The sequence below is a fragment of the Scyliorhinus canicula genome, chromosome 9 (assembly GCF_902713615.1).
Source record: "Scyliorhinus canicula chromosome 9, sScyCan1.1, whole genome shotgun sequence".
Classification (NCBI taxonomy): domain Eukaryota; kingdom Metazoa; phylum Chordata; class Chondrichthyes; order Carcharhiniformes; family Scyliorhinidae; genus Scyliorhinus; species Scyliorhinus canicula.
The window spans coordinates 63,114,432-63,137,904 of record NC_052154.1 but is presented as its reverse complement, the minus strand read 5'-3'; the positions used below and the strand labels follow the sequence as shown (position 1 = coordinate 63,137,904).

The window sequence follows — 23,473 nt, the reverse complement described above, 5'->3', positions numbered from 1 at the left end:
TTCCACGGCACCTTTTCATGACAGTCGCTGAATGTGTAACACCTGCCCCTTTACCTCCTCCTCGCTCACCATCCAAGGGCCTAAACACTCATTTCAAGTGAGACAGCGCTTCACTTGCATCTCCTTCAATCTGCTCTCAATGTACTGCACTCTACATTGGAGAGACTAAAAGCAAACTGGGTGACTGCTTTGCAGAACATATTCGGTCCGTCCGCAAGCAGGACCCAGACCTTCCGGTTGCTTGCCATCCTGCTCTCACGTCCACATGTCCGTCCTTGACCTGCTGCAATGTTCCAGTGAATCACAATGCAAACTGGAGGAATAGCGCCTCATCTTCCGATTATGGCACATTACAGGCTTCTGGGTTCAACACTGAGTTCAACAACTTCAGACTGTGAACTCTCACCTCCACCTTCATCCCATTTTTATTTCTATCAATTTATTTTCATTTCTTCAATCCATCGTTTTTTTCCTTGCCATTGTCTCCCTTCTCCTACACCACCCACTAGTGCCCTCTGTTCCCTGTTCCAAGTTGTCCTTTGACACACTGCCGATCTTTGTTCTTCCATTAACATATTCTGATCTCTTATTGTGCCAGAATCAGCACCCTTCTTAGCCTTGATCACCATAGATAGATAGAACAGTACAGCACAGAACAGGCCCTTCGGCCCTCAATGTTGTGCCGAGCCATGATCACCCTACTCAAACCCACGTATCCACCCTATACCTGTAACCCAACAACCCCCCCCTTAACCTTACTTTTATTAGGACACTACGGGCAATTTAGCATGGCCAATCCACCTAACCCGCACATCTTTGGACTGTGGGAGGAAACCGGAGCACCCGGAGGAAACCCACGCACACAGGGGGAGGCCATGCAGACTCCACACAGACAGTGACCCAGCCGGGAATCGAACATGGAACCTGGGACCCTGGAGCTGTGAAGCATTTATGCTAACCACCATGCTACCCTGCTGCCCCGTATTTACATTCCCATTATCTTTCTGTCCAAAATATCTTTGTCAATCTCCACCTATCGCAGGACCTCTATCCAGCCCACGCACCCCGAATACAACAGTATCAATCCAATCCCATGTAGTTCTCTCTCCACAGATGCTGTCAGACTTGCTGAGATCGTTCAGCATTTTCTGTTTTGGTTTCAGATTCCAGCATCCAACATATTTTATCCTATAATTAACTTGTTGACCCTGTTTTGCCATTGTTCATTTCCCAGGCATCATGATCATTTAATACAACCCAGCTTTGATTTTTTTTGTATCAGAACTCTGATTAAAGGGACGACTACCACACATAAAAGAGGATTTTTCCCAAAGGCACAGGGTCGTTAACAACTTAACATAGTAATCTTTGATATTTCATGTGTTTGAAACAGAAACTAACTAAATCCTGCAAAGTATATTTGTAGATCTGAGACTCTCAGGATTAAGGCATTACATGTTTTATTTCAATGTAGAGTTGGATTAGAGAAGTCAGAAGCTAATACAGTAACACTGCTCAATTGTGTATTGTTAAAATAATTAAACAGCACAAAGTGCGCTCACATTCTTATTCCTGCTTTTCAACATTATAACAAAGCTCAGAATATGTTGAGAACATATCACATAACATGCACTAATTTCTGAAATTTATTGATTTTCATTTCAGCTGCAAGCACAACAATATTTAACAAAAGAGCAAACGGGTTTTCTGTTATCTCGACCATCCTAGATTTATCGCATGTAAACCAGGCTTTGACAATTGAAGGATATTAGCAATGTTACTATATTTCAGAGAAGGTAAAGTGCTTTGAATACAATTCTATTCAAGGCAGTATTATACTTTCAGTGAAGAAAATGGAAGGAAAATTAACCAGCTTCTTCATATTAACAACCGGGTGACATGATGGCACAGTGGTTAGCACTGCTACCTCACACCGCCAGGGACGTGAGTCCAAAGATGTGTAGGTTAGGTGGATTGGCCATGCTAAATTGCCCTTCGTGTCCAAAGGTTAGATGGGACTACAGGTTTACCGGGATAGAGCGGGGGAGTGGGCCTCGGCTGGGTACTATTTCGGTGGGTCGGTGCAGATTCGATGAACCAAATAGCCTCCTTCTGTGCTGTAGGTATTCTGTGATTCTACAACAACATATATTTGTGTCAGTCACCCAACAGCAATGAACACTGGTTCCTGGTAGTAATTCACTTTAGTCTCCAATTTTTCCGAGGGTTGACCATGATCTGTAAGACATTTGACCGAGGTCAAATTTGTTGATGCTGTCTCATCTTCAGGCAGGAAATTGTGTCCGTGTCCCATGACTGTTGTTTTTGTATTGAGAATGAGGTGGTTATTTCCCGTTGTCGCTCGAAAGCTATAATTAACCACTCTGCAGGCTGATGCTCCCCTTAAATTATAGGTTGTCTGAAGTCTGCAGTATTCCTCGTGCTACTGACTGTATTTGTTAAGGAAGGGACACTGTGGATTAAGTTCACTAAACTGCCACAGGATATTGTACTTTTTTAATTAAAATTTTTAGTTAGGGATGCAACAGGCAGTTGAATCAACTTAAAAACCTAATAACTGTATAAGAAGACACGTAACTTGTCTGGATGCCCAGAAAGGAGAAAAGCAGGAAGAATTCGGGCCATAATCAGTCGTCAGACTCCGAGCCATCACAGGTCTCAGTGCAAAGTAAGATGGCGGGGATGAGCTCTCCTTCTTCCCTACCAACCAGGTCACTGATGGCCGATAATATCGGCTGCATAGTGGCGATGGAATTGGAAATGTATCGCAAAGTCTGGCGATAGTTTTGTAAACATCAATTGACGAAGCTTTGGCCCATATGAATGTAAAGCTGGAGAAAGTAAACAAAACAGTTGAAGCACGTGGTGCCACGTTGAAAGGCATTGAAACTGGCCTGTTGGATCATCGTGGTCGGATCACATCTTTAGAAACCGATCTAACCTGTCATTGAGACCAACAAAAATCTGAAGGCTAAAATAAGCGACCTTGAGAACCAATCACAAAGGCAAAACATCCGCATTGTGGGATTACCGGAGGGGTTAGAGGGCCGCACCCCTACTGATTACATTACAGATATGCTATATAAGATGGTGGGTGTGGGTTTGCTCGCATCCTCCCCTGAGTTAGATCGGGCCCATCGCTCCCTGCGGTTGAAGCCTCGTGCTGGAGAACCTCCATGTGCGGTCATCATCAAGTTTCACAACTTTCGAAAGAAAGAACACATTCTTCGCTGGCCAGGGAGCACCGGGCGATAAAGTGGGAGGGCCACTCCATCTGAATTTACCAGGAACTGACCACTGACCTGGCAAAGAGAGGACCAACCTTTAATGGGGTGATGGCCATCCTATATCAAAACGGAGTTAAGTTTGGCATGATCTACCCAGCTCGCTTCCATGTGACTGTTGGCGAGAAGGACCGCTTTTTTGATTCTCCAGAGGAAGCAAATTCCTTTATTCAAAGACTTAATTAAATTTCTGTTTAATACTTGTTCATGTTTGTTCTATTTTGTATACCGGTGTACGGGCGTTTTTATTGCGTGTTTCAATCAAGTTTAGGATTTATACTTATTGTTGGGTTTAATATTTGATTGGTATTGTTGTTGCTGCAAACTGTACGGGTGTTGAATTTTTCCGTATCATCAAATGGAGAGCGTATAGGTTAATGATGAAGTTAGCTAATGGAAGCAATAGAGGAGAGTTTACTGCACCTCTTCAGTTTGTCAATATGAGCTTAGACTATACATTTAGCAGGGTTTTGTTATTTAGGATTTAGAGACTGGGTATTGTTTGTTAATGTTGCTAAGAGGCATTTTTGGGATGGGGAGGGAAGGGTGGCAGGTGTTTTAATGTTGTATGGCCCAGTGAAGCAGGCGTGGAGTTTCGCCCATCTTAAGAATCTAAACTTGGACGTTTTGCGGGGGGTTTATTGAAAATATTTTTACTGAACGTTGAACATTTTATATTCAAAAATTTACAAAGCTAAACAAAAGTAACACATGTAGCAACACCAGAAGAAAAACCAGCCAAGCATTGTAACAATCTCCCCTTAACAAAAATTCAACCCAAATAGTCCACCCCTCCTCTCCCCACCAACAGCTAAGTGACTAATTCCTTAAAGTGCAATATGAACGGACAACATCTATGGTAGAACCCATCAATCAACCCCCTCACAGTGAACCTGACCTTCTCGAGGTGCAGAAACTCCATCAGGTCACCTCGCCACACTGAGGCACTGGGTGGCATCGCCTGCCTCCAACTCAGCAGAATCCGCCACTGAGCAATCAACGGCGCAAATGTCAGGGTACCCGCCCCCGTCCTTAACTCCGGCTGGCCTGACAACCCAAATATAGCTGGTTTAGCACAGTGGGCTAAACAGCTGGCTTGTAATGCAGAACAAGGCAGCAGCGCGGGTTCAATTCCCGTACCGGCCTCCCCGAGCAGGCGCCGGAATTTGGCGTATAGGGGCTTTCACAGTCTACTTGTGACAATAAGTGATTATTATTATTATTATAGCTACTAATGGACAGGGATCCAAATCAACATTCCGGATTGCTGATATGGTGTGAAAAAGTCCCCCAAAAACCCACCAATTTGGGACAGGGCCAGAACATGTGCATGTGGTTTGCAGGCCCTCTCGAACACCACTCGCACCTATCCTCAAAGCCCACAAAAAATCTACTCATCCTGGCCTTGGTGAGGTGCGCCCTAAACACAACCTTGAGCTGTATCAAGCCCAACCTCAGGATGACGTAGCATTCACCCTGTGGCAGGACTCACTCCACACCTCCATCTCCTCCAAGATGGGTGCCAGCTCCTGGTCTCCACACCACCCCAACACCTTCTCCACATTGGCCGCTGTAGTAATCCACGGGAGGCAGGAGTTCCGTCACCACACCAATATTTATTTACAATAACGATATTACAGGAGCAGCTACAAACAGTGCTGCTAGCAGTCCAGTCAACTTAAGACTGCTCACAAAGCCTACACAGGTGATTATATGGGCCCCCTCAATGAGCTATCATTGAGGGAGCTCATACTCCAATTGGCCAACCAATAAAGCCAATTGGAGTTCATTACAGCCGCCCAATAATAAAACATCAAATTCAGCAGCGCCAACTGCCCCACCTGCCTATCCCTCAGCAAGACCCCCTTCTGAATTCGCAGAGTTCGTCTCACCCGATACGAGCCGCTCTATCCCTGAAAAAACGACTGAGGTTGAAAAACTGGGAGGCAATGAAATAAGAACACAAATCGCAGCAAGATATTCATGTTAATGGATTTAACCAGCCTGCCGATGACAACAGAAGGCTGTCCCACCTCTGTAGATCCGCCCTGACCCTGCTCGCCAGGCTAGTGGAATTCAATTTGCGGAGCCACTCCCAATCCCAAGCCACCTGGATCCCCAGATACCGGAAACTCTTCCTGGCCGGACAGAATGGCAGTCCCCACCTAACCCACCTCACCCCCCCGCCCCCCGCCAAAGGGCTCACCACAAAATACTCGCTCTTCCCAATGTTTAGTTTATACACCTAAAAAGAGCCGGACCTCTGCAATATACCCATGATATCCCCCATAACGATTACGAGCGGGCTGCCTCACAGCGTCAGGGAGCCAGGTTCAATTCCAGCCTTGGGTGACTGTCTGTGTGGAGCTTCTCCCCATGTCTGCATGGATTTCCTCTGGGTGATCCGGTTTCCTCCCACAATCCAAAGATGTGCAGGTGGATTTTCCATGCTAAATTGTCCCTTATTTTTTTTAATGCAGTTTATTCAAACTTGTATCAAAGTACGTTACAGCAAATAAACACCCCGGGAAACATACTTCCCAATAATCAGCGATACAGTTTGTACAGATTTTTCTCCTTTTTCACCGCCCCCTCCCCAATACCCACCCTCCCCACTCCCCTGCAACGATCAGCTCCTCAAACACGGTCACAAATATCCCCCACCTTTTCTCAAACTACCCCACTGAGCCCCTTAACTCATACTTTATCTTCTCTAACCGCAGGAAGTCATACAGGTCACCCAACCAAGCTGCTACCCCCGGTGGCGATGTCGACCGCCACTCCAGCAAAATTTGTCGCTTTGCAATCAGAGAGGCGAAGGCCAAGACATCGGCCTTCCTCCTCTCCATGAGCTCCGGCTTCTCTGAAACCCTAAATATCGCCACCAAAGGGTCCGGGTCCACTCCCTCCTCCATTATCCTGGCTAAGACCGCGAACACTCCCGCCCAGAATCTTCCCAATTTTTCACAACCCCAAAACATGTGAGCATGATTTGCTGGCCCCCGCCCACACCTCTCACACTCTACTCCCTGAAAGAACCCACTCATTCTCGCCCGAGTCATATGCACCCTGTGCACCACCTTAAACTGTATCAGGCTCATCCTTGCACAAGAGGCGGTCCTGCTTACTGTGGTAAACCACCAGTACACCTGTATTAGGTGATGTAAGGTAGGACCTGTACTACAGGTTCGCCGGTAGCCCCTGCCTGCTGGCTCCACCCAGTATGACGAGTATAAATATGCGTGTCCTCTATTCAGCAGCCATTTCGGCAGCTGCTGTGGGAGGCCACACATCTGACTGCAATAAAGCCACAGTTGTATCCAACCTTAGTCTTTGTACAATTGATCGTGCTTCAATTTATTGCAGTAAGATTTTCTAAAAGATGGGCGTCCGAATCAAACCAGATCGCCTGCAGCTGGATCCACAATCAAGCGACGCCAAAAAGGACTTTAATCACTGGCTAGCTTGCTTCGAGGCCCATATCAACTCAGCGACCACCCCTCCGACGGAGGCTCAGAACATACAGACCCTGTACTCAAGGTTGAGCTCCAACATATTTCCGCTGATCCAGGATGCCCCGAACTACACAGATGCCATGGCACACCACAAAGAAAACTACGCACAGAAAACGAACACACTCTTCGTCAGGCACGTGCTCGCCACTTACTCTCAACTCCCTGGTGAGTCCATAGAAGACTTCTGGAGGGCCCTAATCCCACTCGTGCAGGACTGTGACTGTCAGGCCGTTACGGCCACCGAACATTCCAACCTTCTTATGCGCGATGCGTTTGTAACGGGGATTGGGTCAGACCTCATACGCCAAAGACTGCTAGAAGGGGCCACGCTCGACCTAGCTGAGACTAAAAAGCTAGCACTCTCCATGACGGTCGCCTCTCGTAATGCTCAGGCCTACCCCTCCGGCCAAGCGGCCCACCTCTCCTATCCCTCGTGGACCCCACAGACGGCCGCCCCAGCCGGGGTTTTACCCAGCCAGAACGCCTGTGCCACACGCCAATCCACGCACCCCGGGTGTCCCCGATGTTACTTCTGCGGTCAGCAGAAGCACCCCCGCCAACGCTGCCCGGCCCGCACTGCCATTTGCAAGGTTTGTGGCAAAAAGGGGCACTTTGCCGCGGTGTGCCAGGCCCGTGCAGTCGCCGCTATCGCCCCCCTCCCCCCTGACCTACACACAATGGGCGCCGTCATCTTCGTCCCAGACCACGTGCGGACAGTGGGCGCCGTCATCTTCACTTCCGGGGCCACGCGCTGCCAGTGGGAGCCACCATCTTCACCACCCAGGGCTGCGGGCGGCTAGTGGGTGCCGCCCTCTTCCCCCCTCAGTCCACGTGCGGCCCATGGGTGCCGCCATCTTGTCCAGCCCCCGCAACGTGCGGCCCATGGGCGCCGCCATCTTGTCCAGCTCCCGCAATGTGCGGCCCATGGGCTACGCCATTTTGTCCCCCGCAGGATCTTCAGGTGCCGCATCTTGTCTTCCCCATGGGGCATGGACGCCGACAGCATTCCATGACCTTGGCCCCCCACGCTCTCCATCTTCTGACGCCAGCGACGACCGATCGCAGCACGCCTCAGTGACGATTGACCAGTCTCGTCCGCACAACCTGGCCACCGCTTCGACCAGTGTGAGAATCAACGGTCACGTGACCTCTTACCTGCTGGACTCCGGAAGCACCGAAAGCTTCATCCACCCGGATACGGTAAGGCGCTGCTCCCTCGCGGTCCACCCCGCCAATCAAAGTGTCTCCCTGGCCTCCGGATCCCATTCCGTCGTGATCCGGGGGTTCTGCACGGTCACTCTCATGGTCCATGGCGTAGAATTCAGCGGCTTCCGCCTCTACGTCCTTCCTAATCTCTGCGCTGCACCACTACTAGGCCTGGACTTCCAATGCAATCTCCAGAGCCTTACCCTCAAATTCGGCGGGCCCCTACCACCCCTCACTGTGTGCAGCCTCGCGGCCCTAAAGGTCGACCCACCCTTCCTCTTTGCCAATCTAACTCCGGATTGCAAACCCGTTGCCACCAGGAGCAGACGGTACAGCACCCAGGACAAGACCTTCATCAGGTCCGAGGTCCAGCGGTTTCTTCGGGAAGGCATAATCGAGGCATCGTTGGCATGGAGCAAGTGCACCCTATCCACCAACGGGTCCGCCTTGTGGAGTCGGATGTGCCTACGGAGCAGGACCAGTCCTGGAGCTGCGAGCCAAGTGGGAAGCGACACCCCGGATGTGGACTTCCTGGGGAAGGCAAAAAGACGTTCATGGGGTGTGTTATTCGTAGCAGTGCACAGTAGTGACCGGATGGAGTGTAGTGCATCAGGGAGGACCTCCTGCCAGCGAGAGGCTGGGAGGTTCCTGGACCATAGGGCCAGTTGGACGGCCCTCCATACTGTCCCGTTCTCCCTCGCTACCTGCCCATTTCCCCGGGGATTACAGCTGGTCGTCCTGCTGGAGGCGATACCCCTGCTGAGCAGGAACTGACGCAGCTCATCACTCATGAATGAGGATCCCCTGTCACTGTGGATGCAGGCGGGGAAACCGAACAGAGCACTTGCTGCCACCCTCAATCAGACAGGCAGACCCGTAGCATTCTTTTCCCGCACCCTTCATGCCTCAGAAATTCGGCACTCGTCCAGAGGCCAAGCTATCGTTGAGGCGGTGCGGCACTGGAAGCATTACCTGGCCGGCAAGAGATTCACTCTCCTCACTGACCAACGGTCGGTAGCCTTCATGTTTAACAACACACAGCGGGGCAAGATCAAAAACGATAAAATCTTGCGGTGCAGAACCCCCGGATCGCGACGGAATGGGATCCGGAGGCTAGGGAGATTCTTTGATTGGCGGGGTGGACCGCGAGGGAGCAGCGCCTTACCGTATCCGGGTGGATGAAGCTTTCGGTGCTCCCGGAGTCCAGCAGGCAAGAGGTCACATGACCGTTGATTCTCACACCGGTTGAAGCGGTGGCCAGGTTGTGCAGAAGAGACTGGTCGATCGTCACTGAGGCGTGCTGCGGTCGGTCGTCGCCGGCGTCAGAAGATGGAGAGCATGGAATGCTGTCGGCGTCCATGCCCCGTGGGGAAGACAGGATTGTGGCGCCTGAAGATCCTACGGGGGACAAAATGGCGGCGCCCATGGGCCGCACGTTGCGGGAGCTGGACAAGATGGCGGTGCCCATGGGCCGCTCGTAGACTGAGGGGCGGAAGATGGCGGCGCCCACTGGCCGCGTGTGGCCCCGGGAGGTGAGGATGGCGGCGCCCACTGGCCGCGCGTGGTTCGCAACGAAGATGGCAGCGCCAATTGTGTGTCGGTCAGGGGGGAGGGGGCGATAGCGGCGACTGCGCGGGCCTGGCACACCATGGCAAAGTGCCCCATCTTGCCGCAAGCCTTGCAAATGGCAGTGCGGGCTGGGCAGCATTGGCGGGGGTGCTTCTGCTGACCCTCGGGATGCACGGGTTGGCGTGTGGCGCAGGCATACTGGCTGGGTGAAGCCCCGGCTGGGGTGGCTGTCTATGGGGTCCACGAGGAATAGGAGGGGTAGGCCGCTCGGCTGGAGGGGTAGGCCTGAGCATTACGTGAGGCTATCCGTCATGGAGAGTGCTAGCTTTTTAGTCTCAGCTAGGTCGAGCGTGGCCCCTTCTAGCAGTCTTTGGCGAATGAGGTCCGACCCAATCCCCGTTACAAACGCACCGCGCATAAGAGGTTTGGAATGTTCGGTGGCCGTAACGGCCTGACAGTCACAGTCCAGCACGAGTGGGATTAGGGCCCGCCAGAAGTCTTCTATGGACTCACCAGGGAGTTGAACGCGAGTGGCGAGCACGTGCCTGGCGAAGAGTGTGTTCGTTTTCTGTGTGTAGTTTTCTTTGAGGAGCGCCATGGCATCTGTGTAATTCGGGGTGTCCTGGATCAGCGGAAACACGTTGGAGGTCAACCTTGAGTACAGGATCGGTATCTTCTGAGCCTCCGTCGGAGGGGTGGTCGCTGAGTTGAGATAGGCCTCGAAGCAAGCTAGCCAGTGATTAAAGTCCTTTTTGGCGTCGCTTAATTGCGGATCCAGCTGCAGGCGATCTGGTTTGATTTGGAGGTCCATCTTTTAGAAAATCTTACTGCAATAATTTCAATTGAACAAAGACTATGGGCGCGATTCTCCGCAAATGCGAAGAGTCGTAAAGGCTGCCGTGAAACTGGCCGTATTTCACGGCAGCCTCCGCGCCACCCTCCCGGGACCCGATTCTCCCCCCCGGGCGGGGCTAGCAGCGCGGCCCCATGAAGCACGGCATCGCGGGCTTAGCGACGGTCGCTAAGCCCGCGCGCCAAGCGTCACGGCGGCTGACGCGCACGATGATGTCAGCCGTGCATGCGCGGGTTGGACGGCTCCAACCCGCGCATGCGCAGATGACGTCATCACGCATATGCATATGCGTCAAACCCGCGCATGCGCGGGCCGTCATGCCCCTCAGCCGCCCCGCGGACTGATCCTGCGGGGCGGCGGAGGAACAAAGAGTGCGCGGGTATCGGACCCGCTGCCCGCGATCGGTGCCCACCGATCGCAGGCCCCTGCCACCCCGCACCACGGCCGTGTCAATCGGTGCCATGATTGTCCGGGACGGCACTTTGCGGCCGTTTTCACGAATGGTGAGAGCAGGTGTGTTTGCGTTTGTGAAAACGGCCGTAAAGGCCTGGGAACTCGGCCCATCGGCCTGGGGAGAATCGCTGTTCACCGTAAAAAACGGCGAGCAGCGATTCGTGTCGTGGGGCGACCGGGGTGGGGGGAGGTAGAATAGCGGGAGGTCAGGAACAATGTCGCTATTCTCCCGCTATTCTCCGACCCGTCGAGGGCAGCGGAGAATCGCGCCCTAAGTTTGGATACAACTAAGGCTTTATTGCAGTCAGATGTGTGGCCTCCCACAGCAGCTGGCGAAATGGCTGCTGAATAGAGGACACGTGGGCGGAGCCAGCAGGCAGGTCTGCCGGCGAACCTGTAGTAGAGGTCCTACCTTACATCACCTAATACAGATGTAACAACGGTTTACCACTCAACCATCCCATAAACTTAACATCATTCCAATCTGGGGCATGCATATTCCCAAATACCACAGTCTTCCCATCCAGCATACCACTAACCAGCATGTAATGACCCCTCTGATTGCCCTAAACTATCCCCGTCTGAAAACGAACCTTCTTGCTGATCAGAATCACTGCCCTCCCGGCCCTCCTGTAAAAGTCTGAGTGGAAAACTTGGCTCACTCAAGCCTTCCTGTGGTGATATGATCTGCATACCTGTCTGCCATTGGGGCAGAACACCGGCTTACCATTGGCCCTGGTCGGTCATGTGCCTCTCGACCGATTGGCCGAGAGGCTGAGTTAACCACGCCTCCATTAACGAGGTATAAATGGACAAACGCCCGGCGATCGTCCATTCCATTGTAGACGATCGCAGAGCTGTGTTCTAGTCTATTAAAGCCTGACTTTTGTAAAGCACACGTCTCGCGTACAATTGATGGCACATCACTTCCGCAACCTGATCTTGTCCCACACCTGCAGGTGAGTTTCTTGTAGGAACAGCACATCGGCTCCCAAACCCGTTAAATGGGAAAAACTCTGGCCCTCTTCACAGGCGCCCCCAGACCCCATATGTTCCAGGTGACTAACCTTGTAAGATGGCATCCAGCCCCACCCCATGGGTGAGACAAAGAAACTCCCCTGGTCACTGTTAGTTTCCTCCCCCCCACCACCCTCGAGGCTCACAGACTGCCTGGCGGCACAACCTCCCCCATCCCCCCACCAAACAAACAAACAACTACACCCGTAGTGCCCAACAAACCTGGCCAAATGAGTTGCAGATATTCCCCCCATTCCACTCCCGTTTGCTAGCCATCCCCTCTCCTTACTGCTAGCAAAGTGTCACCCACCCACGGTCCCGCACCCATACCCTCTCAAAAACAACAACCACCCCACCCCTCCTGACCCACTCCCCCAACAACATTATCAAACTTCTCTCCCCTCCAAGAAACATAACAATCCACCCCATACTTACCGCCCCAATCTCCAATAGAACAAAAACATGGTAAAAAGAGGCATAAGTACACTGCACAAACACCCTCTTCATGCACAGAGTCATAAAACATCCTTCTCAGACCAGCCCTAGCCCTAGCTAGCCCTAACTCTCTGATGAAGGCCTCTGCCATCTCCGGCATGTCGAAAAAGTAATCTTTTGAGTCCATTGTGACCCGCAATCACGCTGGGTAAACCAACCCAAATCGCACACTTTTTTTTTTATAAATGTTTTTTATTCAGTTTTCATGTTTCATATTGAACAAATTACAAATTGTTAGAGAGAGAGAAAAAAGAACACGCAAAAATTAACATATATATTTACAGGTAAGCATCTTCGTAATAATAACTGTGGCGTCCCCCCTTTAGCCGGCATACATATTTTACATTCCCCAATATGGCCGAGGCACATGTTTATTGGCATTTATTTACAGTTTGGTTTTGGGCCTTAGCTAGCCATCAAACCCCCATAACGAACCCGTAGCCCCCCCCCCCTCCCCTCCCCCCCCCCCCCTCCCCCCCCCCCCCCCCCCCCCCCCCCCGCAACCTTCCCCCGATTCCCATCCATTTTCCCCCGATTCTTGGCCACCCGACTATTCTTCCTCTTGTTCGTCGGCCACAAACAGGTCCCGGAACAATTGCATGAATGGCTCCCACGTTCTGTGGAAGCCGTCGTCCGACCCTCAGATGGCGAATTTGATTTTCTCCATTTGGAGAGATTCCGAGAGGTCGGACAGCCAGTCTGCAGCTCTGGGCGGTGCTGCTGACCGCCAGCCAAACAGGATTCTACGGCGGGCGATCAGGGAGGCAAAGGCAAGGGCGTCCGCCCTCCTCCCCAGGAATAGATCTGGCTGGTCTGAAACCCCGAAGACCGCCACTATCGGGCATGGCTCCACCCTCACCCCCACCACTTTGGACATAGCCTCGAAGAAGGCTGTCCAGTACTCCACAAGTCTGGGGCAAGACCAGAACATGTGGGCGTGGTTGGCCGGGCCTCTTTGGCACCGTTCGCATCTGTCCTCCACCTCCGGGAAGAACCTGCTCATACGGTTTCTTGTTAAGTGGGCTCTATGTACCACTTTTAGTTGCGTCAGGCTGAGCCTTGCGCACGTGGAGGTGGAGTTGACCCTATGTAGTGCTTCGCTCCAGAGTCCCCACCCTATCTCCATCCCCAGGTCGTCCTCCCATTTCCTTCTTGTTGCGTCCAGTACGGTGTCGTCCCTTTCTACCAGTCGGTCATACAGGTCGCTACAGTTCCCTTTCTCTAGGATACTTGCGTCCAGTAGGTCTTCCAGTAGTGTCTGTCGTGGCGGTTGTGGGTACGTCCTTGTCTCCTTTCGTAGGAAGTTTTTGAGCTGGAGGTACCGCAGCTCGTTCCCCCCAGCTAGCCGAAATTTCTCTGTCAGTTCGTCCAGTGTTGCGATCCTGTCGTCCGTGTATAGGTCCCTGATTGTCAGTGTCCCCCGTCCTGTCTCCACCTTTTGAAGGTGGCGTCAGTCAGTGCTGGTGTGAACCTATGGTTGTTGAAGATGGGAGCCTTGTCCGACATTTTGGTCAGGCCAAATTGCTGCCGCAGTTGGTTCCAGGATTGGAGGGTGGCTGTCACCACTGGGCTGCTGGAGTGTTTTATGGGTGGGGATGGGAGTGCTGCCGTGGCGAGGGCCCGGAGGGAGGTCCCCATGCAGGAGGCCTCCTCCGCACGCACCCACTCGGCTTCTGGCTCCTGGATCCATCCCCTTACTCGCCTGGCTGTTGACGCCCAGTGGTAGAATTGTAGATTCGGGAGAGCTAGCCCCCCCCGGATTTTGTTTTTTGTAGGACCTTCTTTGGGATCCTAGCATTTTTACCCCCCCATACGAACGCCATGATAAGTTTGTCCAGCACTTTGAAGAAGGCCTTGGGGATGTAGATCGGAATGGATCTAAACAGGAAGAGGAACCTGGGCAATACGTTCATTTTGATCGTCTGGACTCTCCCCGCAAGGGAGAGTGGGAGTGTGTTCCATCTTTGCAGGTCCTTTTTTTACTTCCTCCGCCAGGCTGGTGAGGTTCCATTTGTGGATCCCAAATCGCACACTTATTATAAAACATGGCCTTTGCCTTGTTGAAGGCCGCACATCCCTTCGCCAGCTCAGTCCCAATGTCCCGATATATCTACGCCGTGTGCCAGTCTAGTCAATGTTCTGGATCCTTCCTTTGATAGCTGTGAATGTGGATAATCACCAGTGGCAGTGATAATCATAGTGGCTTGTTCAGCTTGGCTTCTGCCTGAGTGCCCAATGAACTCTATCCAACTCAGGAGAGGAGAACACCTCATCCCCTCCCACTAGCCAAGAGAACATTGCCAAAAAATACTTGGCTGGCTTCAAACCCGCCACTCCCTCCTGCAGCCCCACCAACCTGTGGTTCAACTGCCTTTACCTGTTCTCCAGATCCTCCACTTTAACCTCAGGATTTTGTTGCTCTCTATCACGAGCAGCACTCCGCTTCCAGCGATGCAAACCGATCCTCAAGCTGCGAGAAGGCCTCCTCCGCCCCGTTCAACGTCTCACCTTGTACTTTCACCACATTCGAGGTCTTGACAAGTTGTTCACGAATTGGTCCCAAAGCCTCCTCAGCAGTAGCTTTAAATTATTCCTTTATCTCCCTGCCCTGCCATTTGAACTGCTTATTCATCTGTTTGCCGAATGTTTCCAGCTCCCACGCCATCACCACCGCCAACAGGTCTAATGTAATAGGTGCGGCAGCCATCTTCCCTCCTTCAAGTTCTTTCGACAGGCTACCTTCCTGAGCTTTCTTCTCAGTGGGCTTTTTCGTCCACGTTTTCCACATGCCTCCATTGGGTGAATCCACCAAGTCAACTCACGGGGTTTGGACACCACAATCCCCTGAAAAAACGGGTAAAAGGGATAAAAACAAAGACCTTGCTGGAAGCCACTTTTTGTGTGTCTTGGTTTTACATGATATCACTGGAAGTCAATAGAACATAGAACTGTACAGCACAGTACAGGCCCTTCGGCCCACGATGTTGTGCCTAACTAGTCCTGATGTGTTTATACAGGAAACCTATCTATGTGTAAAAGACCAGACAAGGCTTTGTAAGAATTGGGTGGGGCAGGTCTTTGACTCATGTTTTAACAGTAGGGCTGGAGGCACGGCAATTTTGATTCATAAAATAATACAATTCTCCTCCTCTTGGGTTATAGATGACCCAAATGGTCACCATATTACTATCTGTGGTTCACTGGCGAGCACTCCAGTAATCCTGGTAAACATCGATGTCCCCAACTGAAATGACCCGAACTTGATAAATTTGCTGATGAATTCTCCTCCCAGCCTAGATTCATTTTGGGAGGCAACCTGAACTGTGTCTTGGACCCTAAATTGGATTGCTACAAACCAAAATCTCTGATTCCGTCTGGGATGGCCAGGGCACTGGATCTGTGACGTTTTCTGCATCCAAACGATAAAGTGTTTTCTTTTTTTTAATAAATTTAGAATACCCATTTTTTTTTCCAATTAAGGGGCAATTTAGCATCGTCAATTTACCATCTGCACATCTTTGGGTTGTGGGGGTGAAACCCACACAAACACGGGGAGAATGTGCAAACTCCACACGGACAGTGACCCAGAGCCAGGATCGAACCTGGGACCTCGGTGCCGTGAGACAGCAGGGCTAACCCACTGCGCCACCGTGCTGACCTTTGTTTTTTTCACTTATCCATCAAGCCTATTCCCGAATCGACTTCTTTATTTTGGATAAAGCCCTTCTCCCTTCAGTTGTGGCAGCCCACGACTTGGCGATCATCATCTCAGATTATGCCCCTAATTTTGTTGATTTACTTTCATTTTGGTTGTTCCCAACTCCTGCCTTGGAGATAACACGCCACTTTGCTGCCTGATGATAAATTCTGTGTTTGTCCACCGCCATAGTGGACTTTGTTAAGCCTCAACAGGTTGAAGTCAATCTCTCCTTCTATACTCTGGGAGACTCTCAAGGCCATCATGGAGGAGAATTATTTCCTATAGGGCTTACACCATGAAAATGGAGCGATTAGAGCCACTGGGGCTGGTAGACTCCATCTTGGAAGTGGACTGCCAATACTCATTTGCCCCAATGCCAGAGCTATTGATGCACAGGCAAAAATTACAACTCCAATTTAAACTGATATCTACTCGTAAGGCTGTGCATCAGTTCCGGCACTCTAGGGGCACCTTGTACAAACATGGGGAGAAGACCAGCCGCCTCTAGCTCATCAGCTCAAGTGACAAACCACCTCTCAAGAGATCCCTATGTTTCGGAATGGGGAGGGTGATCTTGTCTCCGCTCCTCTCCAGGTCAATGCAGCTTTCAATTCATACTACCGTGAACTGTATGAATCTGAATCTCCTCCGAACAAATCCAGTGTGATTAATTTCCTAGATGATCTGCATATTCCGACCATCGAGGAGGGCCAGTGGTGGGAATTGGATTTCCCTTTGCGCACGGGAGAGATATTGGAGTGCATTGGCGGCTGCAGTCTGGCAAAGACCCAAGTCCTGATGGCTTCCCAGTCGTGTTTATAAAAAGTTCTCGGAGCAGCTCAAACCTTTACTAATGGATATGCTTAATGACTCACTGTCTAAGGGTTCAATACACCGGCCCTTACTCGAGCCTTAATTTCTTTGCTCCTCAAGGGGGACAAGAACAATTCTCCATCAGCGGAATCCTCCGCCCCGCTGGCAGCGCACCCATGCCCGCACATTTCCCAATGGCATGGAGTGGCCCACAATGGGAAATCACATTGGCCGGCTGCAGGAACGGAGAATCCCGCTGCTAGTGGGGGTGCGCCGCGCCGGGAAACGGTGCTGGCGGGACAGACAATCCCGTCCAAAGTGTCTTTGGATACAGGAAAAGCACTTGATTGGGTGGAATGGGACTATCTACATGAGATTCTGGGGAGATTTGGATTTGGCCCTAAATCTGCCTCCTGGATTTGTCTGTTGTACAATGCCCTCAAGGCCACCATTTGAACAAGCGCTGTATTCTCAGAATACTTTCCCTTGGGCAGGGGCACTAGACAGGGCTGTGCTCTCTCCCCACTGCTCTTTATCTTGGCTATTGAGCCCTTCTCAAAAGTGTTGAGGGCATCCGATCAGTGGAGGGGTATTTGACGAAATGGAGTGGAGCATCAGGTATCGCTTTATGCAGATGACCTACTGCTGTACATTACAGACCCGATTCCCTCCAACGATAACATAATGAAGATACTCACTAAGTTTGTTACCTTTTCTGGTTATAGACAGGTCAGAATGAGTGTTTTCCAGTGAACCTATCTGCCAGAGTAGCTTAACTTAATTCATTGCTGTTTCGCCTCTCTAACACCAGTTTCCATTATTTGGGGATCCTTGTAGCCCATAATTGGGCAGAATTATTCAAGACTCATTACTAATGTCAAAGCAGATCTGTGGAAGGTGGAGTAGCCTTTCCCTTTATTCCTGACGGGTAGGATTCAAACAATCAAAATTAATGTTCTTCCCAGATTTCTTCTTTCTTTCAATGTATCCCCATTTTTTTGACCACATCGTTTTTTATTATGGTCAGCAAATTGATTTCTACTTTTATTTTAGCAGGTGAGTGTCCCAGCTCTGCAGCGCTCTGCTCCAGAGAGTCGGGGATCGGGAGGTTTGACTCTCCCATATCTTCTGTTTTATTACAAGACTGCCAACATTCAAACAATCCAGCAGTGGCTTTGCAAGCCAGACTCGATTTGGGACAGGATCGATGCTCAAACATGCACCACCACCTCCTCCTGTCACAATATAACTACTGCACCTCTGCCCTTCTCCCCACAGGCTTTCCCTCTAGTCCTGTGATTTCCTCCCTGAGGATTTGGAAACAGTTTGGGCCTCTCTTGTTCTCTTCCTTAGCCCCGATTTGCGGTAATCACCACTTCGTGTCATCGGGCATGGACCCATCGTTCAGGTCCTCGGGGTAAGGGGACTTGTGCATTTTGGGGATCTATTCCGAAAGGGGAGAATCACCAGTTTTGAGAAGCTGGCTGAGAAATCTCAGTTGTCCAGTTCTAACCTCTTATGTTATTTTCAAATTTGTGATTTTCCTTGTAAGATATTTCCTTCTTTTTCTTTGTCCCCATTCCCCTCCTTGCTGAGGAGGGCTTTGTCCTTGGCACAACCGGTCAAGGGGTCTATTTTGGATCTATATGGCCCTATCCTTTCATTAGATCACGCCCCGCCAGAGGAAGTGTGGGAAAGTTGGGAGAGAGAACTGGATCCTGCACATACTATTTTTTAAAATTTAGAGTAATTATTTCGTTCCAATTAAGGGGCAATTTAGTGTGGCCAATCCACCTAACCTGCACATCTTTAGGTTGTGGGGGTGAAACCCATACAGACACGGGGAGAATGTGCAAACTCCACACGGATAATGACCCAGGGCCGGGATTGAACCTGGGTCCTCAGCGCCGAGGCAGCAGTGCTAATGACTGGACCACCGTGCCGCCCTGGATCCTGCACTTACTGATGAGGCTTGGAGAGAAGCCCTTTATAGGGTGAACTGCATTTCTTTCTGCACTCAACTGAGTCTAATTCAATTTAAAGTATTACATAAAATGTAGTGGACCAAGGTGAGGATGAGTGGGTATATTCAAAATGTGGAAGACAAGTGTGACCATTGCTCGTGCCAGTTAATCACACTCACATGTTCAGGTCTTGTCCTAAACCTGTTAGCTTCTGGATTTTCTCTTGCAATACTATACCGGACATTCTTTGGGTGGCCCTGGAATGATGGCCATCAGTAGCTATATTTGGGGTCTCGGACTCACCGGCATTTAACTTTGGGGTAGGGGCAGATGTTCTCGCCTTTGCCTCGTTGGTGGCCAGGAGACGAATACTGTTAAGCTGGAGGTTCCCCACACAGCTTAATGCATCCGCCTGGTTGGGCAATTTGATATCATTTCTATACTTGGAGAAAATTAAGTATGCCATCAGGGGATCGGTGGGGAAGTTCTAGCTGTGATGGCAGCCTTTTATCTAATTATTTAAGGATTTAGACACCATTAGCTGTTAGGGAGTTTTGTTTATAGTGAGGTTTGTTACAATTCTAAGGAAAGATGTGCAAAGAACTTTTTGACTATATCTTTGCTGTTTGTTGATAATATGGTTCATGTTTGTTTCTGAAACTTTATGAAACTCAATAAATATATTTACAAAAATAAATTGTAGTTAGAAGATAGATTGACAATGTCAACAACTAATAGATTAAAAGACATTTACTGTTACAGGTTCAGTGCCTCAAAACAGGCAACCTCAGGACAGAGCCTGAGCTGGATTTTGGATCTTGCAGGGGTTTGGTTCAGGCTGGGCCAGGTCAGGGGACTGGGCCGAGCCAGGTTGGGTGGGGTCAAGGGTTGCTCAGATCATGGGAAAACACAGGCGCGGGAAGCTTTTAACTATAGTCAGCGTACCACCATGACAATGCAAAACTTGACAGAACAAGCTAACTTTGTTTACTCATTAAGCAATAATTAAAATTCATGCATTATAGTTTTTTTAATTGTCCAGTTTTTGGACATCACTGGGCTTCGGTAGCCAGATTTGTGGGCGGAATTCTCCGCTCCCAGGAAAAATCGGGAGGGCCATCGTGAACTTGGTCGAGTTTCACGACGGCCTCAGAGGCCGCTCCTCGCCCCCTATTCTCCACTCCCGGCGGGGCTAGGAGTGGCGTTCCGTAACTCTCGGCCGCTGGGCGGCCGCCGAGAGTGACGTCAGCCGCGCATGCGCAGGTTAGCCGGCTCCAACCCGCGCATGCGCGGCTGACGTCACGACGGCTGACAGCTCAAACCCGCGCATGCGCGGTGGCCGTCTTCCCCTCAGCCGCCCCGCAAGACGTGGCGGCTTGATCTTGCGGGGCAGCGGAGGGGAAATAGTGCGTCCGATTGAGACGCCGGCCCGACGATTGGTGGGCACCGATCGCGGGCCTGTCCCCTCCCGAGCACAGTCGTGGTGCTCATTCCCCACCAGGCCCCCTACAAGCCCCAAAACGGGCAACTCACGGCGATTTCACGACGGCAGCAACCAGTTGTGGTTGCCGCCGTCGTGAAACGGTCGCAAACGGCAGGTCGCTCGGCCCATCCAGGTCGGAGAATCGCCGGTCGCCGTGAAAAACGGCGAGCGGCGATTCTTCCGAGCGGGGGTTGGGAGAATCGCGGGGGGCGCCAGGGGGTCGTGAAATTAGTCGGGGGGCCCTCCCGCGATTCTCCCACCCGGTGTGGGGAGCGGAGAATTGCACCCACTGGACTAATTTAGGTGGTACCTTTGGTTCTGAGGTGCATGTTTATAACTTGAAATCCAGTCCAGGGTTTCAGAGCATATTCTCAGCTGGCTTCCCAATGCAGTACTGAGGAACTCCTGTATGTTTGGAAGTGGGATGCTTGGATGAGATGCTAAACCAAATTATTAACCTTCTCATGGCATTGTTTGAAGAAGAACAATGAGTTTTTCCATTATTTGTTTCCTACATTTCCCTCTCAACCTTTGCTACCAAAAACAGATGAACTTGCCAGTTACTTGTTTGCTTGTCTTGTAACAATGTCCATGTAATGCCATGGCTACAGTTCAAAATAATTTGGTGTGTGTGAAGTTCTTTAAGATGTTTCTGAGCCACAACAGTGTGTTACATATATTCATTAATATCGTCTCATTATTTCTGATATTTTATCATGCAACATTTTTGATAGATTGTCTTGTTTCACCGCATGGTTGCTCTTTACCTGATGCATCAGTTTCCTTATTTCAGGTTAAAGAAAGATTGGCACAGATGGGTATTTTTCAGCCAATGAACATTTTCCTCCATCAAGAAACTGATCGGATGCAGCAAGTGATTTCATTGGTGCGCAACACACTAATGGATTTGAAACTCGCCATAGATGGTTCAATTATTATGAGTGAAAACCTGCGAGATGCACTAGACTGCATGTATGATGCCCGTATACCAGTCAGGTGGCTAAAGGTAAGATAAGCTTTATAGATATGCATTATATTCATTTTGTGTGGTGATTGGGATAGGGTAGTTTCCACGCCAACTGTTATTTTTGCATTAATCCTTTAGTCTCGCAAGATAATTTTCTGCCAGAATAGAAAGCAATAAACCTCTTCTAGAATTTGGTCTGATAACTCCTCCATGTGGGTCACAGGCACAAATCCACATCCCACCCACCCCATGATGTAGCATCCTAAGACCATAAGACCATAAGACATAGGAGTGGAAGTAAGGCCATTCGACCCATCGAGTCCACTCCACCATTCAATCATGGTTGATTTCAACTCCATTTACCCGCTCTCTCCCCATAGCCCTTAATTCCTCGAGATATCAAGAATTTATCAATTTCTGTCTTAAAGACACTCAATTTCCCGGCCTCCACCGCCCTCTGTGGCAATGAATTCCACAGACCTACCACTCTCTGGCTGAAGAAATTTCTCCTCATCTCTGTTCTAAAGTGACTCCCTTTTATTCTAAGGCTGTGCCCCCGCGTCCTAGTCTCCCCTGCTAATGGAAACAACTTCCCTACGTCCATCCTATCCAAGCCATTCATTATCTTGTACGTTTCTATTAGATCTCCCCTCAACCTCCTAAACTCCAATGAATATAATCCCACGATCCTCAGACGTTCATCGTATGTTAGGCCTACCATTCCTGGGATCATCCGTGTGAATCTCCGCTGGACCCGCTCCAGTGCCAGTATGTCCTTCCTGAGGTATGGGGCCCAAAATTGCTCACAGTATTCTAAATGGGGCCTAAGTAGTGCTTTATAAAGCCTCAGAAGTACATCCCTGCTTTTATATTCCAAGCCTCTTGAGATAAATGACATCATTACATTTGCTTTCTTAATTACGGACTCAACCTGCAAGTTTACCTTTAGAGAATCCTGGACTAGGACTCCCAAGTCCCTTTGCACTTTAGCATTATGAATTTTGTCACCGTTTAGAAAATAGTCCATGCCTCTATTCTATTTTCCAAAGTGCAAGACCTCGCACTTGCCCACGTTGAATTTCATCAGCCACTTCTTGGACCATTCTCCTAAACTGTCTAAATCTTTCTGCAGCCTCCCCACCTCCTCAATACTACCTGCCCCTCCACCTATCTTTGTATCATCGGCAAACTTGGCCAGAATGCCCCCAGTCCCGTCATCTAGATCGTTAATATATAAAGAGAACAGCTGTGGCCCCAACACTGAACCCTGCGGGACACCACTTGTCACCGGTTGCCATTCCGAAAAAGAACCTTTTATCCCAACTCTCTGCCTTCTGTCTGACAGCCAATCGTCAATCCATGTTAGTACCTTGCCTCGAATACCATGGGCCCTTATTTTACTCAGCAATCTCCCGTGAGGCACCTTGTCAAAGGCCTTTTGGAAGTCAAGATAGATAACATCCATTGGCTCTCCTTGGTCTAACCTATTTGTTATCTCTTCAAAGAACTCTAACAGGTTTGTCAGGCACGACCTCCCCTTACTAAATCCATGCTGACTTGTCCTAATCCGACCCTGCACTTCCAAGAATTTAGAAATCTCATCCTTAACGATGGATTCTAGAATTTTGCCAACAACCGAGGTTAGGCTAATTGGCCTATAATTTTCCATCTTTTTTCTTGTTCCCTTCTTGAACAGGGGGGTTACAACAGCGATTTTCCAATCCTCTGGGACTTTCCCTGATTCCAGTGACTTTTGAAAGATCATAACTAACGCCTCCACTATTTCTTCAGCTATCTCCTTTAGAACTCTAGAATGTAGCCCATCTGGGCCCGGAGATTTATCAATTTTCAGACCTTTTAGTTTCTCTAGCACCTTCTCCTTTGTGATGGCAACCATATTCAACTCTGCCCCCTGACTTTCCTGAATTGTTGGGATATTACTCATGTCTTCTACTGTGAAGACTGACGCAAAGTACTTATTAAGTTCCTCAGCTATTTCCTTGTCTCCCATCACTAGATTACCAGCGTCATTTTGGAGCGGCCCAATGTCTACTTTTGCCTCCCGTTTGTTTTTAATGTATTTAAAGAAACTTTTACTATCATTCCTAATGTTACTGGCTAGCCTACCTTCAT

General features: G+C 50.0%; 1 protein-coding gene across 1 annotated transcript in view; it reads left to right on the top strand.

Annotated features, from left to right (window-relative positions):
- LOC119971355 (dynein heavy chain 5, axonemal-like) overlaps positions 1–23,473 on the top strand; it is a 461,705-nt gene that overhangs the window by 421,919 nt on the left and 16,313 nt on the right. The window contains exon 77 of the mRNA XM_038806777.1: positions 21,167–21,379. Within this exon, the coding sequence (XP_038662705.1) occupies positions 21,167–21,379 (213 nt within the window). The remainder of the gene's footprint in view (positions 1–21,166; positions 21,380–23,473) is intronic.